The sequence below is a fragment of the Lactuca saligna genome, chromosome 1 (genome assembly GCF_052625555.1).
Source record: "Lactuca saligna cultivar CGN05327 chromosome 1, ASM5262555v1, whole genome shotgun sequence".
Lineage (NCBI taxonomy): Eukaryota > Viridiplantae > Streptophyta > Magnoliopsida > Asterales > Asteraceae > Lactuca > Lactuca saligna.
This window is the reverse complement of record NC_136417.1, coordinates 69643343-69661593: the sequence shown is the minus strand read 5'-3', so window position 1 is coordinate 69661593 and position 18251 is coordinate 69643343. Positions and strand designations below refer to the sequence as shown.

At 32.5% G+C, this 18251-nt stretch overlaps 1 protein-coding gene across 2 annotated transcripts; it reads right to left on the bottom strand.

The window, feature by feature from the left end:
* Nucleotides 1–11099: 11099 nt before the first annotated feature.
* Nucleotides 11100–15617, bottom strand: LCBK1 (long-chain base (LCB) kinase 1). Of its 2 annotated transcripts, XM_078987474.1 has the most exons (9): nucleotides 15307–15617; nucleotides 14297–14775; nucleotides 13785–14150; nucleotides 13597–13690; nucleotides 13479–13516; nucleotides 13256–13402; nucleotides 12865–12964; nucleotides 11666–12603; nucleotides 11100–11587 (listed from the first exon to the last, which is right to left on the bottom strand). In XM_078987474.1, exons 2-9 carry the CDS (start codon nucleotides 14711–14713, stop codon nucleotides 11429–11431), a joined length of 2259 nt encoding a protein of 752 aa, XP_078843600.1. In that variant the 5' UTR covers nucleotides 14714–14775; nucleotides 15307–15617; the 3' UTR covers nucleotides 11100–11428. The 2 variants fall into 2 exon arrangements, with proteins under 2 accessions (XP_078843600.1, XP_078843601.1); XM_078987475.1 differs by lacking the exon at nucleotides 15307–15617 and having other exon boundaries at nucleotides 14297–14795.
* Between the last annotated feature and the right edge of the window lie 2634 nt (nucleotides 15618–18251).

Below are 18251 nucleotides of genomic sequence, written 5' to 3'. Positions count from 1 at the left end.
CAACTGTTAGGATATATGTGTATCATGAACCATGCTTGTCAACTACTACAAGAACTTTTAGAAGAATATATGTATGTCTAGGTGCATTGAAGTTGGGATTCAAGCTGGGTTAAGGGATTTCTTGGGAGTTGATGGTACATTCTTGAAAGGCCCACATCCCGGGCAGGTACTAACTGTTGTGGGTCTAGACTCAAATATTAGAATATACCCTCTAGCATATGCAGTGGTAGAGGCTAAAACAACTAGCACTTGGACCTGGTTCATGGAATTGTTAGGAGAACACTTGGAATTGGGATCAAATTCAAATTTTACCTTCATTTCTGATAGACAAAAGCTATGTTTTACCTAATTATTTCTCATGATAGTGTACCGTACTTTCTATTTTTATAAATGAAACTAAATATATTTGCATTTCTTAAGGGGATAATACCAACAGTTGCAAAGCTATTCCCCAATGCAGAACATAGGTTTTGTTTTAGGCATATTCATGAGAATTTGAAGAAATAATGGAAAGGAAAAGAGTTGAGTGACTTGGTTTGGGAATGTTGTAAAGCAACAACATTAAATCACTTTAAATATGCAATGGATGAGTTGAAGAAAATGAATGATGAAGCTCATTCTTGGTTGTGTAAGATTCCTGCAGAGACATGGTCTAAATCTCACTTCAGTGGTATGTCATTAAGAAGTTGTTGAGTTTTATGTTTTAATATAAAATTTGTAATTTCTCTTTTTGAATATGTTTTTCACAGGTAGGGCACACACTGATTATTTGTTGAAAAATCTTTGTGAGGTATTCAATGCTAAGATAGAGGAAGGTAGGGATAAACCAATCATCACATGCTTAAAGTATATTAGAGAGTATCTCATGAAGAGATTGTGTGTTGTGAAAAAGGAAATAGATAAGTGTCAAGGGGAACTAAGTATTACTGCAACTATAATTTTAGAAGAGATTAAGACTCAAGCAGCAAAGTATGTAGCTAAGTATAATGGGGCAGGAAAGTACCAAGTTGCGAGCACATGGCAGGATCAGTATGTAGTGAACCTAAATGAAAGAAGTTGCACTTGTAGGTTCTGGGAGATTACAAGTTTTCCATGTAGGCTTGTTGTTTCTACTATATGGAACAAAATTGAAAATGGAGAAGATGCCCCTGATGTTGAGGATTGGTTCCATCCTTGCTATAAGTTATCAACATGGAGAGCCATGTATCTGAACAAAATTGATCCAATAAATGGTCAGTGTGGCCAAAAAGTGATTGTCCATTCACTTTAACTCCACAAAAACATCACACACAGGTTGTTATGTCAACTAGGCTAGATATGTACTTTTAATGCCAGCATGTATGTTTATGTTTTAAATATAATAAATGCATATGTGTAGGTTGGGAGGCCAAAAAAGAAGAGAAGGAGAGGTGTTGATGAGCCGAACAACCAAACCACTAAATTGAGCAGGAAATTTCTTGCAGTCACATGTTCAAAGTGTCATAACAAGGGGCACAATTCCTGAACATGTAAAGGGCAGGGAGGCATTGGTGAAGTTGGATCAAAGGGGAAGACACATGGAAAGGGGAAGACACGGGCAAAGGGGAAGACACAAGGAAAGGGAAAGGGGGTTGGAAATTCTGTTAAGTAGTTAGTTGGATGTTTGGGTAGTTAGGTCTTTTGAAACTTAAATTATGGTTTGGTTGTTTAAATTATGGTAATTAGGTCTTTTGTAATGTTTGTATGGGTTAAGACCTTCCATCAGTAAGTATGTTGAAACTAAGTCTCATGTTTAAACACAAACTAGTAATGATTTTATCAACATTTTGCTTATGAATTACCCTCTCCAAACCTTTCTCAAAAAGATGCATGTATAACAATGTAGATTTGAAATACCATTCCTAACCACTTGCAAGATGAAATTATAACAATGTATCATACGAAAATGCACATCAAAACCATTGATTTATAACAAAATACATAATCATCATTTCCATTAACTTAATGTGTTACACTTCATACAACAAAATGAAACCAAAAATACCCATTTCATCACAATCCAAAACCCCTTGAACTAGTTAGATGCGTACAAAAGAAACCAAAACCCCCATCCTATTACCATCCAGATCCTTCAACCACCTTACTGGTTAAAATAAAACCAAAAAAAAAACATCTATGAACAGAACAACATCAGCTGGTAGTTCCACAGTTCTGCACTTGCAATCACAACCCTCTCTTCCAATCTATTCATTGATCTTATCAAACCTGGAATCACCATCAATTCCCTAGCACACATCGGAGGGTCAACCCACCTTACGAACCCACATCTTGAACAATTCAAAAATTGCCTTCCTGGGTTACGATCCGTCCATGAGGTCAACTTTGTCGTTTCCATTCCACATCTACAAATCACCATCTTCGACTCTCGCATAATTCGTTTTGCAATTGGATGCACAGTAGCGTGAGAGTAGAAGAGGGTGGGTGCGAGAAGGGTTTTCAAAATATCAAACATGCATTTGGTTATAAAGAAGAGGGCACAGGTGAAAAGACTGATTTACCCTTATATTATTTAATGAAATAAGAGTTAACGGTGGGGTTCTAACGGTGTGAGGGATAAGGACCATCTGTCAAAAGTTTTGAAAGCACATGGACCATTTATGAGGTTTTTAAACCACAGGGTCTAAACTTCAGATTTTGAAAAACCACAGGGACCATTTATGATTTTTTTTTTTTTAAAAAAAAAATGAGGGACCTTTTAAAATAAAACCCGATAGTTGATTGAGCTATAATGACATTTACCCTAAAACTATTTATAAAAAAATAACGGTTTGATTTTTGGTTTTTATTAAAAAAAAGGAAGTGATTTTTCTATTCAGTTTGTGTTTTATACATAAAAGGGAGAAAAAAACATAACCAAAATACCAAAAATTATGTCATTTTATGATATGCTTTATTGATCAAGTATTAACATTTAAAATAATTATCATGTATTTACCATTTTTTTTTTTTTGAAAAGTAAACATAATAACCATGTGTTGGTATCGTCATATATTATGTTTTAGGTAATTACGTGTTTTTGTTATATTTTAGCAATATTGTCAATGAAGAAACTAATGAAAACAAAATGGTGTTCTTAGAAAATGATGTTTTTTGAAAAGTTAATGTAAATATGAATGGTTTTCTAAAAACTTTTGAAATATGATTGGCGTTTTCGAAAGAAAAAAAAAGTTGTGGATTTTTGGGATAAATGGTTGAAAATGTAACATTTCTCTAGTAATAACTCGTTTTTAAGTATTGATAGATACATGTACACGTGTATCCTAATAAATAAAAATGATTTTGTCACATATTATTCTCTCATTTTGTCAGAATTTTGAGATATATTTATTTTCTATTTATCATTTACTTCATTTTTCATTTCCAATATATCATTAATTTAGTTTTCATAAATTAAACCTACCATAATGATTATTACTTATAAATTTTAAATTTTAAATTTAAATTTAAATTTCAAATAAATTTACAGTTTAAACCTTTGTGTTTAACATTTTTTTTTATAATTAACCCTTTTAATAGACGAAATTGATAACTAAACACAAAATTTTAATTTATTAATTTTTGCATGCTTTTACTCATAATTTTCAAATTCGAATAAACTTTCCATTTAATTGTTCATATTTAACATTTTCTTTTATCAACTCATATAATATACGGGTCTCACAACTAGTATCGAATACGCAACAAAATTATACAACCTAACCAAATAATCACACATGGTTATGCTTGAACATTAGTATATTTAACTCAACATACATATGTCCAAACATGAACATACATATATTCAAACACAAACATGTTTGATTACTATGTTTAGACATGTATGTATAGTTATGTGGTTAAGTGATATGATTTGGTTGTGTTGAACCCTTCATCTAAGTAAATTACTTATATTTTTATTTATTTGAGAAATATTGGATTCATTAGACATTTAATTCATTATTTTTTTAGTAGGATTTAACGCTACCAAAATGCAAAACAAAAAAGTTGCATACGTACTTTTGATTAATCAGACTCTTTTGCGATCCCTCATAAACACTGAAACACATCGAGCATTTTTGGTTTTGTTTCAAAAATCATCACAATCATTTTTTTCTAGATGAATTTTAAAGTTCAATCAATGTTAAAAAATATATGAAAAGTATAATAGTCTATAACTAAAACAAATTTAAATTTATTATAAAATGTTAAAAAAACATTTTATTTTTTTTAGTATTTTAAAATTTATAAGGATAAATATAATATTAAAATTTTTTGATAGGTAAATATATTAGTTGATTTTTAACAATGAAATATATGGAATTCTCCCTAAATAAATAATCTAATTATTTTCGTTTAGATAAATGATTATTGGTACAAAATGGTACCATGTTAGATTTCAAACTCAATAGTTTGGTATATAATTTGAAGGACAATTTTCTAAATCAAGAATATAAACTTTTGTCTAGTAATCTCTTCCAAAATGTATTTTTGTTAGAAAATATACTTTTTAATATGTTACACAAAGGTAATTCGAAACAAATAAAGATACTTATAAGTTCAATGCTTCTAAGATTATCACACAATTTGATAATATGTAGTTAAATGAGATGGAATGTTAAAATTACACAATAGATTAAATCCAATCATAATACGATGCCATATTAACATATAATGGTTTTTGTGTTTAATGCCTATTAAAACACTGAATAAAATAATTAACAAAAAGATAATATATTTCTGAAAATATGTTCCATTATAATTTATAAAAAAACACATTCAAAAGTGTTTATTATCATTTTAAATAGCAAAAACACCTCAAAACATTATTACACCATCATATCTATAATAATTGATTATCTTGTTTAAATTATTTAATATTATAGCATTATTTTTAAAACTCGTATTTAAATATAAAAACTCACCAAAAACAATTATTAAACAATTTAGTTGGATACATATAACTTTAAATCTTGAATTTGTTATTTTTATATATTATTAGTTATTGATGTTGAGTTGTTGACGTGTCAATGAAGTCCATTATAATAAAGTTTTGTAATTACAATGTGAATTATGATTGCAAAAGTTAATGTGAATGGTCCTATATAACATGAAAATTATTTAATGTTTCTTGGTTAAAATAATTAGAATTTTTTTTAGCATGACGTAAGTTACCAACCAAATGATTAGATTTTGATAATCATGATGCAAGTAGTTACTATGGCAAAAATGATTTTGTGGATTAATATAAAATATTCCAACTATAATAAACTTTAATTGGATCTTCCCTAAGATTATAGCATACCGGATATTTAATATTGATCTAAAAATGTCATCAAATCACCTTCATACACCTCTTCCTCCGTTTTCAAGCCTCCCCACTTAATTTCCTTTTTCTTTTTAAAAGTTTTGACAAAAATAAGAACTACTTAATTCAAATCACTATGAAGATATAAGTTTTAGATGTTAAATTAATTAGCATAACTAATAGTATGAGTCACAATGATTTGTAATGAACCATTAAAATCATAGATATTTGTTAAATTCCATCAAGTATTTTGCCATGTAAACTTTGTCTTTTAGGTATTTGTTTCATCTCATTGTTAGGCGATAAAGATGACAAAACGATATAATCCATTATGGATCCACATAATCTAAAACTATACTAATATAAAAATTGAATGTCATTTTAATAAAATAACATTTATAATCATATGAAATTTAATAATTATTGATAAAAAAATTAAAAATGTGATCCATTGTATTAGGTAGTTAACTTTATATAATTTTTCTAATACATATATTGCCTAACATCTTGCCTAAAGACTCATGTGATCCATAGTATTAGGTAGTTAACTTTATATAATGCATGTCAAATTCTATAAAAGAAACTATTATAATTTAAGAAATAGGTTCAAGTACCAAAAAATATATTTCTAACTACAGAAACTATTTTTTAAAAGGCAGTAACATGAAACTGTGAATTTTATAAAAATTATTATTAAAATTTGTTCTTTATAAATCATATTTTTTACTTTATAATTTGCAAATATAGTTTGGAAAATCTACCGTTAACCATATTAATATTCTTCCAGATGCATTTTACAATCATTACGAGGAAACTGTTATTGTTTCTACAGAATTTGTGCTTGTAATTTAGACCATATTCTATAAAACCCCATTGTAGTTTTTTTTTTTTTTAAACACTGAATATATATATATATATATATATATATATATATATATATATATATATATATATATATATATATATATATATATATATATAGGTTTAGGTTCATTTGAGACCATTCTAATTTTGTGAGACCGTGAGGCCAAATCTAAAAATAATTTTAAAATGCAAAATAAATGGAAAAATCAAAAAATTCTTTTTTTAAATATTATTTTCGGAACTTGAATTAACTAAAAAAATAAAAAATAAATAAATAAATAAATAATTCTATTTTTTTTTTTAAATACGTGAAATATTCTAATAGAATATTACACTGTACATATTCTAAAAAATAATTTTAAAATGCAAAATAAATGGTAAAATCCAAAAACTCTTTTTTTAAATATGATTTTCGGAACTTGAATTAACTAAAAAAATAACAAAAAATTAAAAAAAAATAAAACAAAATGCGTCTCACGGTCTCACAAAATTAGGTCGTCTCACATGAACCTAACCCTATATATATATATATATATATATATATATATATATATATATATATATAGTTTAATCACCTATAGTTTGTATTTTTTGAAAGAAACCATTTCATATATTTTTTTTGACTTAATTGCAAAAATGGTCCATGTGGTATGCAATTTTTTGGGGTTTTGGTCCAAACCACGAGTTTTTTGGTTTTGTGGTTCTTTTGGACTGGTTTGTTTGTGAGAATGGTCCCTGTACTTAACATCCGTTAAAAAGAATCTGTTAACCCCCTCATGTGCTTTGCACGTGAGGGTATTTCTGTCCTTTTACTTATAGGGACCATTTTTGCATATGGAAAAATAAAACATCCTTTATATATCGATTTCTTTTCCCAGCTTCTTCCCCAACAAATCTTCTTCCCCAACGTTCTTAACTGTTCTTCCCCAACGGCTATTTTCTTCCATTTCTCTTTCCTGACTTGCAATCGAACAATGGTGGTTTGTTTTTGTGGAAAGCTTGCTTTGGTGAAAACGTCTTGGACACCACTGAATCCCGGCAGGAGGTTTTATGCTTGCCCTACCAAGGATTCTGTTTGTGGGTTTATCGGGTGGGTTGACCCGCCTATGTGTGCTAGGAGTAAAACCATCATACCTGGTCTTCTAAGAAACATAAATACGTTGGAGGAATGGTGTAATGGGCTGGTAAGAAGTATCAACATGTTACAGGAACAGTGCAATGGACTTTTGAGCAGGAACAACATGTTGGAGGCAAGGTGTGATGCATTGAAGGATGAAGGTTTCAAGCTGAAGATGTATTTATGTGCAAGTTGGTTTATGCATCTAGGATGTCTGTTACTGTAGGTGTTAGTGGACCTTTAGCCTTCTTCATTGCCTTCATGACATTGCATATCCTCTTCATTAGATACTCCTTAATGAACTCTAAACATGACATTACAGGTTTGTCCCTGCCTTTCTCTATCTTCCCATTAAACACTTCACACATGTTTGAAATCAACACATCAGAAACAGCTCTTCCTGCACATTACAATAACATACAATTAATGCTGATAAATAACTGAAACACATAATCATTACCATATGCAAACATATACAATTACCTGAGAAATGACTCCTTGCCTAATGTACAGGAGGAATCTGCTTCAACCATTGACATGCCTCCTTATCATACTCACTAAACTCTTTCATCAAATGTTCAAACTCAGGAATGGTGGTTGCTGATGTACACCTCCATAAATGGTCCCTGTACTCAGTTTGCCCCCACTTCTTTCTTATAGTGTCATGAATATGTCTAATACAATACCTATTCTCAGCATTGGGAAACAATTGATCAACTGCAATTTGTAATCCATACATGACTCAACATACAATAATTAGACTTAATTTCTTGGTAAAAAAAACACAATCTAAATGATCAATTGATGAATTGTAATTTACCTTTTGCCTGTCACTTATGAAAGTATAGTTTGAGTTGCTCCCAAGCTCCAAGTCATCCCTAAGGTTTTCTAAAAACCACTTCTAGCTAGCTGTGTTTTCAGACTCAACAATTGCATAGGCCAAGGGATAAATTCCATTGTTGGAATCTAGACCAACTGCTGTAAGAACCTGACCAGGGAATGGGCCTTTCATGAAGGCACCATCCAAACCTACTAAGTCTCTAAGACATGCTTTGAAACCTTTTTTCAGTGGACCCAAGCATACATAAATCCTTCTAAATTGCCTTGTTGGGGATGCAGGGTTGCCATTAGGACACACATCTATTTTGACTGTTGTGTCTGGGTTTGTAGCTTGAAGTTCAAGAGCATAGTCCCTCAACAACTCAAACTGTTTTGTGTAGTCCCCAGTTACATGCTTTCTTGCCATATCTTTTGCCCTAAACACCTTATCCATCGAAATACCCACCTGGTAGGTCTTTTGAAAGTGATCTTGTATGGCTCTCAAAGGAATCTTCGGATCTGCCTCAACTTGATCTATGATTTTCTTGCAGATTAAAGAAGCAGTACAAGCTCTGAGTTTTCTTGTTTGTAAGCATGTATGAGTTTGGTTTAAGGTCCTTATAAACCAGTCAGATTCGGGGTTTGACCTAGATGCATGTATATACCAACCACCTGTTTCCTTTTGTGTATTTACTTCTTTGCCCTTGCTTTTTGAAGTGGTAGGTTGAGTCCCCACTTGATCTTTATTGATGACAGGCACAACTCCTCTGCACTGTGCCCTAAGCCTTTGGTTGTCATTTTTTTTAAAGAATAGATTCCTTCTTGTTTCTAGTGCATGCACATCAATTAACTCATTTAATTCTTTTTTACTTTTAAACTTTTGCCCCACTGAGAATGATTGTATATGTACTGACCCAAGGCTGCACCTTTTTTCTTTTCCCAAATTTTTTTATGGGAGCTCTTTTTTCTCTGTCTTGGTCTGATCCTTCATCCAATGATTCAAACTCCTCATTGTTGATCACTTCCATATCTTCAGGTTCATGACCACCATTAATACATGCTCCTTCAACATCACTTTCAACATTTAGAAAGAAGTCTGCCATGTCCACATCAACATCTTCTTTATTGTTCTCCTCATCCATTATGTCATCCACTTTATCTTCATTTTCTGATTGTTTCCCATCATGATCATCACCTTCATCCTTTTCATACTCTTCATCACTCTCTTCAGATTCATCATCCCCTTCATACTCTTCAACATTCTCATCACTTCCAATTAAATTTTCCATAAGGTTATTAAAAAGCTCATTATATTGTTCATCATCATTAATAGGTGGGGTGTTGTAGAATCCATCAATATGGTCATTATCATGAACCCCAATCATCTCATCCCCTACATTAGCAATATTTGAAGTAAATGGATTATAGCATCCTTCAACAACAGTTGCAGCCTCATGAACCTCCTTAACACCCTCATTAGTGTTTTCCTTCTCTTTTAAATCATCAATATCCTCTAAATTAAGCCTCTTGCTACAAGAACCTTCCTCTCTTTTTGAATTCCCAACTCTACCCCTTCTATACTCTGGAGAGAATACATCAGTTTTACTCCCAAAAAGAATCAAAGACATGTACTCACCAATTGGCTCATCATTAACATGGTTCATATTTCTCAATGGAGATTCTACATGAATTTCAACCTCATATTTAGCCCCTTGATCATCATTTTCTAGTAATTCCTCTATGACAACTTTACCCTTTGCATTTGGAGACATGAAGTATGTGAGTAGATTTGCCTTCCCATGTTCTGTATACACCTCAATCAACTTGTTATTTTGAATAAATTTAGAAAGATTGATAACATCCTGATCATTGCCTAAAGCTCTAAGACCAAATTGAAAGTCACCATTGGGTATCCTGAAATGGTAGTATATCACTGGGATTCATCAGTCAAACTCATCTATGTCCACATAATCAACATAACGCACTTCACCTCCAGTATACTTTATGTCAGGTAACTTAGTAAACTTCCCACCATGATGAAGTTTAATACTAAACCATGTGGGTGCACCCGCTACAAGTCAAAATTGTACATGATAACAAAGTCAAAATTTGGCGGATTTTAGTATAAATCAAGGGTAAAATGAAAAATAGGAATGTTTAAGAAAACAGAGCAACTTACCATATAAGGATGATACGTCGACAACTTCATTTTTTGGTATGATCTGCCACATTACGTACACCATTTCGACTTTAAAGTATGACATTGTCTCCTTTTGCTTTGATTAGGTTTTTTGGATAACGAAATATGTTTTTTTGCAGATTTAATGGAGCAGAAGGAAGAAGGAGGGAGGTGGGGAGTTGACGGGTGTTTAGGATTGTAAATGAGGGATAAAAGGTAGAAGGAAGCGTTTACGTTTGTATGCAAAAATGGTCCCTGTAAGTAAAAAGACATAAATACCCTTACGTGCAAGGCACATGAGGGGGTTAACAGATTCTTTTTAACGGATGTTAAGTATATGAACCATTCTCACAAACAAACCAGTCCAAAAGGACTACAAAACCAAAAAACTCGTGTTTTTTACCAAAACTCCAAAAAAATGCATACCACAGGGACCATTTTTGCAATTTTGTCTTTTTTTTTTTTTTTTTTTTTTTTTTTCCATTAGTAAGTTACAAATAACAAAGATTATTTTTTCAATGAAAATGGTTTCTTTATAAATTAATATTTTTTTTTTTAACTTTTGATGGCTAAATCGAAAAGAAAATTTTCAAGTGACGCAAAACACTTTTCAAACTCTTCATAAAAAGTTCTATGTAGTGATTTTTTTAAAGGTTAAAAAAATATCACCAGTTAAACAAAGCGCAGTGGTTTTCATCGAATTTTCCCTATAATCTATAACAAAATTTAGAAAAATTAGTTAAACAATTTACTCAATCCAACAATCTTTGAAGAAAAAAGAAAAAACAGCCAGCAACTGAAAACAATAATAACACTAAAAACTCTACAAATGCTTTACAATACACATCCACATCAACCAATTCAAATAAACTCCAAAATATCGGTTTCCATCCATAAAAAAAAAAAATAAAAAAAAAAAAAAAAAAAAGATTGCACTCTAGGCACCAATAGATACAAAAGTATATATATTTATATATATCATATATATTATATATATAAAAAAGACCAAAATACTAACAAACAAACAAAAAATCAACAAGAAGAATTCAAACCAATAACAGCCAGAAGATTATACAGTCACCTCATATATATATGTAACACCCATCCCAAACCCTGCGAAAGGGCATTATAGTCCTTTCACACTACTACTCGGAGCACGACCAATCAGCCTACATTGATCCGGAAGTAACGACGACACAACTTGCCCCGACACCCTAAAAAGCTCCCCGTCAATCCCACATCCATTGTGCGTACTCTTTCCCGGCTTCAGCTTCACCGACTTAACCTACAACATCAGTATCAATATCGGTATCAATATCAGTCTGTCAGTAGGACACTAAATACATTGTTAACTTTTTTTAACCTTGATGTATTCAACATAAGGAAGCGAAAGATGCCGTCCCATTTGAAGAAGCAAGAAGAATCTCAACAACCTTAACCGCCCACTCCCATGAACCAACAACAAATCCAACGTGTTGTCGTCATGTTCGGCTTTCGGTGCCACCACTTGAGAACTCAAAGATTGAACCGTTTTACACGAATGATTACACACAAGAATCCCCAAAAACTTTCCTTTTTTCACAACCCAATTCTCCTCCAAATCCAACACAACCCCAACCCCAACCCCGGTCTCAGTTGCCGGGCCCACACCCATAACAGGACCAGGGCCCGGCAACTGTATCGGATTCTCCATCTCCCAATTATTCCCGTTCGGCTCTGTGTCCCACTTCGGCTCGGTATCCCAAATCGGGCCCGGATCCGACATCGTAGACGAAATATCTTCCTTGTCGTTTCCCCCTAAATTCCCCCATGACGAACGGGTTGGGTCGGTCAACCCGCTCCACCCTTTATCCGCCCGGGACTTTGACCGGGTTCGCGGCCAATTCGGGGTGGATGAGGTTTGGATGACTTCGGGTTCGGAGGTGACGTTGGGTCGACCTGAGGATAACCGCTTTGACTTTTGGTCAATGGCTCGGACGTAATCGGAGGGTTCGGTGGTTGTGTCGGTTGGTTCGAGTGGGGTCCGCCCGGGTGTCATGATGGAGTCGATGCTTGAGAGAGATGAGGCGCGTGGGATTCCGCCTCCTTCGGATCTTTTCATGATGTCTGTGTATAAGTCTGACATGTCGACTGTGTCTTTCTCTGCTAATATTTTTCTTTCGAGATCCGATTTTTGTTTGGATGCCGGGAGGTATTCGAGTTCATACGTGTATTTTGGTAAGCAGAGGAATTTCAAAACTCCTGCCACAAAGTAACGGAGCGGACCGAATCTCTTTTGGTATCTTTCTGATAGTTCCAATACTGTTTAACAATCAAATACAGTACAGCCTGTTATGTCATGTCTTTCACAATACAATACAGTTATGTCATGTCATGTCACAACACAATACAGTCTGTTATGTCATGTCATGTTACAATACAATCTGTTATGTCATGTCATGTCACAATACAACAGTCTGTTATGCAAGACTTTTTTGGGGATGAGGTACAGTGTGTTATGTCATGTCATGTCTTTTTGTGTGATCCCAAAAGGGGAACGGAAGGAATGGAATTGGGAATTACCATCGCTAACAAAACCGAAGTAGGAAACGGTCATTCCAAAATGAATGACACCGGTTTGAATCCATTCGACAGCAAATACATCTGTAGCAGTGAGACCACCCTGGAAAATAAAAGTATATTTTTATTTGATTAAAGTTTATTTTTATGGAATAACCTTTTTTCGATTTAAATTTATTTAGTTTCTTATTCTAGACAAATGAGTCATTCCATTCTTTCTAGTCAACCAAATTATGATGATGGAATTGGAATGTAATGAATGACCGATTCCATTCCTTTGTGATTCCATTAACAAACCTTAAGGCTGCCTAATTTTTTAGACATGTATTCTCTGAATTGTGTAATTCTTTAAATAATAATAATAATAATAATAATGATGATATATTATTATTACCTTGACTATAGCTAAAGCAGCAGAAACTGGATCCCTAACTCCAAGAACAGTCCACACTAAAGAATTATCAGAGCCAGCAGGAATGATTCCAATTGGAATTGAAATTGCTTCTTTCTGATTATCTCTACAAAGAAGACCATTCAAAACCTGCAAAATAAATAACATTTTATAAACTTTAATATAAATAAATATCTACTCATTTCAAATTAAAAGCTATACAAACCTCATTCACAATTCCATCACCTCCCACACATATAATTCCTGGTATAATGAAAGCTTAAAGATTAACAAACTATTCTCCAATTAAAAAAAAAAAGGGCAATTTGGTAAAAAATGCATACCATCAGGACATGTACTGAAATCAACACTGAAAGCTAGATTTCTAGCATGGCCTGCAGATGTTGTCTTCACCACCTCAAGCTTAAACCCTGCAAGCTGTTAAGTAAAGAAAAGAAATGTCAATTAAGTAAAAGTCTAATATAAAATGTTGTTGGAAAAGATTAAAGGTTATAAATAAATAAAAAAATACCTTAAATATAGGTTCAACCAAATTGTGAAAAACTTTACTGGAGCGACCACGTCCAGACCTAGGATTTAAGATAACAAGCATCCTAGGTGGACTTTTACTTTTAATATGTCTATAAGAAAAATCAGTAGCCAATATTTCAGAATCTTGTTTCTTTGAAGATACCATAGGGTGAGGTGAACAATTCACAAAACAATGCTGATCTGCAAACCCTGTAACCCATTGAAAAGCTTCATCTGGTGTAGAAGCTAAAAAGCAAAAATCTTTCCTACTTCTTCCAGATTTCAAGAAACAAGAAAGACTGTAGGATCGCTTTTTTATAGGGTATGAATGTACTATAAAATGTCTCATCCCATAGCTGTATGACACCTGTCATAATAATCATTGATTGTTAGAAAAGTATAATTATATTGCTGTTATTGGTAAAAAATGAAGTGCATTGCTCATATTGGTAAGGAGAGTAAATTGCATTGATATTCACTTCAAATTGCACGAAAACAAATAATTGAACTTACTGAAATGACATCATCAAGGGTTAAAACATGAGAACCCCAAACCAAAGCTCTGCTTGTTAGTTTAGCATCAATGGAATCCAGGTGTGAGGTTTCTGTTGAGTTTTGTGAATCAGTAGCTTTGATGGTCTTTCTTTTATCCAAAACTAGCTTTCCAGAAATGACCTCGTATCCCAGTAAGTCAGATTGTTCATCTCCAATATCAATCTTGTGTTCTTCCCTCTTTGAATTCTTGGAATCATTGTTGTTGGCACTGACATCACTTCGTTTTGAAACTTTTCCTTTTGTACGTTTCTCAGGGAAGACAACAGGAGAAGTTTGTTGACCAGTTGATATTTGAGAGCAAAAGTTGAGGCGACGAAGTGATTGTTGAGGGGTTTTTAAGGAATTGCTCTTGGGAAGACTGCCACTGTTCTGCATGCCTTTTACAGTGCGAAAAGAACTGAATGTAAAAGACAGTGGCAATCCAAATTTCACCTTAGCTGTAAAGGAAATGGGAGATAGAAGTGATTCATATGTTTATAATCCAAGAAAAACCTGTTGAATGTTGATTTATATGATTAATATATGTATGGAAGCATCAATTGTATGAGTAGCATTCGGATTTTAGGTTTGTGCAAATCAATCAATCGTAAAACCTTCTAATTTGTCTCCATGACCAGAAATTACACTCTGGAATATATATAATCGAACATTGGAAACAGAACTATCGACTGAATCGTCTTCAAACCAAGTTTTGTAACATAGGTTTTCCGATAAAACCATGACCTAAACATCATGAGTTCAAAATTCAAACGCACAAATCAAATTTCCAGGGAGTATATACGACGAAGCTAGAGATACGCTCTTAATTTTGAAAAGTTTGAACAAAAACATCCGAATTAGAAATTACATTACAAAGAAAAACAAAGATTCGGGCATGAATTTTACGATGAGATGTGAAATGGATTCCCAGGCAAGCAGATCAAGTACAAAAAAGCATCGTAACATAAGAAAAAGGGGGGAGGAAGTACCAAATGATGCGATCGCCAGTTGATCGTCGAACAGGCGCGGATTGACTGGCGGCAAATCGAAGCAGATAGTTTGATAAAATAGAAAAAGATAAAACAGGAAATCAGACAGTAGGCTTTCTATTTGTCGGTGGAGAGGGTGGCGAACACGGCGGCGGTAGGTGGACGGCGTCTGAGTCGGAGAAAAGGAGTAAGGAGATGATGGATTGTTTTGAAGAAGAAGAAGAGGATCGACTGTATCATGATCCAGAAACAATTTCCACCCAAATTATTTTTTATTTCCGTTATGCCTTTTTGTTACCACTGTCGTAAAGCACCCCTTTGGAAAAAATAATACACATATATATACTTTTATGTCATTAAAATATGGTTCATTAAAGCTTCAGATAATTTGGAATTCATATGTTTGTTTGTACATTAAGAAAAGATGAAATTAAGATATTGCAAATATTAGTATATGCAAGGTAGAAATAGTTTTTACAACATTTTAATAAACTTTTTTTTTTTATTTGTAGACAATTATTTTGCAATATTATATCTTTATACCTCCTCGACTTTTGCTCACCAGGTTCATACGATAAGAAAAAAATATACGGAAAATGATTCTTGAGAGTAACTAACTATTGTGTTTGTTATTATTTGGTCTCATTCATTTTTTTGTGTACTTAATATACCATTGAACTTGTTATTTGTATTCACCATAACCATTTGACCGACTATCACAAGTTCAATGGTATATTGAGTACAAAAAAAAGTGACCAAATGAGAATATATGCAACAGTTGGTTACACTCCTAATTCATTTCCCTTTTACTCATTTACAGCAAATCACATGTCATTTCCTGTTGGTTTAATGATTTTATGAGATTCATTATTGTTTCTCTTCAAAACATAACCCACGAAAAAACATTATTCATACATGTACAACTTTGTAATGAACTTGAATATTTATTAGGGGAACCTTGACCAAGCAGGTGCATTTATGACTACATTTACATTTCCAGTCAAATGATTTATCGTATCATGGATTCTAGACAAGTCTACAAACGAGTGGAATTACAAGTGTTGTGATTTTTGAGTTTACTTAGCTTTAAGATCGAATTCATGGGATAAGATACAACATCAATATGTACAATATCATGTAGCTTTTGGAGACACATCACTATAATATACCTTGAGGTGAATGTTTATGCTGATAAATATACCTTTCATACATAGTTGTATCATTTTGCAAAGAGGTGTTGACAGCTAACCACAATAAACATAGCATAGACCATGTTTTAACGAAGTTACCCCTATGAAACGCTCTTCATATATGTTATGGTCAAAGAAGGTTGCAGTCTTTGATAATTTTGCAACTTTAATTTCATTTAACTTTTCGAGGAAATGACTCAGGATGGTAACCAACTTTTGAGTTTGTTCTCATTTGGTCAATTTCCTTTTTTTCATCTCAATATACCATCAAATTTGTTGTTTGTGTTCACCATAACCCTTTGACCGGCTATCACATGTCAAAAAGGTTATAGTAAACACAAACAACAAGTTTGATGGTATATTGAGTACAAAAAAAGGAAATTTACAAAATGAAAACAAACGCAACAGTTAGTTACCATCAATAGTCATTTTCCCAAAAATATATTAACTTGTAGAAAACATATGAGACATTTATAAGATGTATTTATAGATTTGGATGTATTTTATAGTCACATCCACATATATCATTTGTTTAGTTTGATTGTTTTGTTAATATGGAAATACATCATATTATATAACTATTAAGATGTACATTACATCTATATATTATTATAGTGTACAAATTATTTTAAAACAAAATTAAAAATATGATGCTGAACCTTCTAAATAAGAGATACGCTCTCAATGTAGATATATAAGTTGGACCTTTTCTTAAGTCAATAAAACGTAATGATTTATTTATTTTTAATTTTGCATTAGAACTTATTTTTGTCTTTACTGTAGTTTATCTTCTTCAAACAACTATATAGCAACTAATGAACCAATGATACATTATGTAAAAAACAGGTGGGAATGAGGATTATAAACTTACTAAATAACTAAAATGATCAAACGTTCACAACATGACAACAAACAAACTTCTCATCACCATCATCGTTTTTATTGTTAAATACAGTTGTGTGTATATCTAAATGAAGAGCCTTTGAAGTATATTATGATGTTTATTAATATTGTTTTGTTGTACAAAGTCTTCTAGAATAGAAATTGCTTTTTTAACCGAAAATAAAATTGTGGACACTAGTCATTTTGAAGACAAATTAAAGATTTCAAAGAAATAGGCATAACATGCTGAATTAAATTATAAATAGTAATTGTATAATTTATTTGGTTTATGTTGGTAAATTCGTCAAAGGGAGGCAACTTCAGAAAAACGGTTTGATTTGATTTGTATTGCACTTAACATAAACATGTGTGAATTCACAATATATATTTAGGGCGACTTTCACACAATTAGAACTAATCACGAACGCTATCAACCATGTTTCACCTCATTTAGAATTCTAGAAAAGTGGCACGTCCTGGTGCCATGTGATGCAACACCACATTGCATAAAGTTTTATTATATACCATTTGCTATAAAACTTTTAAAGATTTATAAATGAGTCTCATTTAAACAATTTTATTTCACTTATATCTTTATAATAATAGGCCATATACTAAAAAGCACCCTCACTCATGCCCGAATAATTTCACATTATGATTGGAGAGAACAACCACACCAGCAACAACAACTAAGTTGGGAACTCAACGAAGGTGTCAAAAGTGTCTCGGCCAATTCTAGAAAAGGGTCGCGCACCATCTATATGATCGCCTACAAAAAAACATACACGATTGAGGCACATAAATAGTACCTTATCACCTTATCAATACTATAAATACCTCCTTCATACAAGGTATCACCTGACACTACCAATT

Excerpts from the sequence above, each read along its gene's own strand:
- LCBK1 (XM_078987474.1), bottom strand. The coding sequence starts at position 14,713 with ATGCAGAACAGTGGCAGTCTTCCCAAGAGCAATTCCTTAAAAACCCCT. Across the intron at positions 13,517-13,596 it reads TTTCAGTACATGTCCTGATG|GAATTATATGTGTGGGAGGT; the intron begins GTATGCATTTTT and ends TCATTATACCAG. Across the intron at positions 13,403-13,478 it reads GTGATGGAATTGTGAATGAG|GTTTTGAATGGTCTTCTTTG; the intron begins GTTTGTATAGCT and ends TTTATTTTGCAG.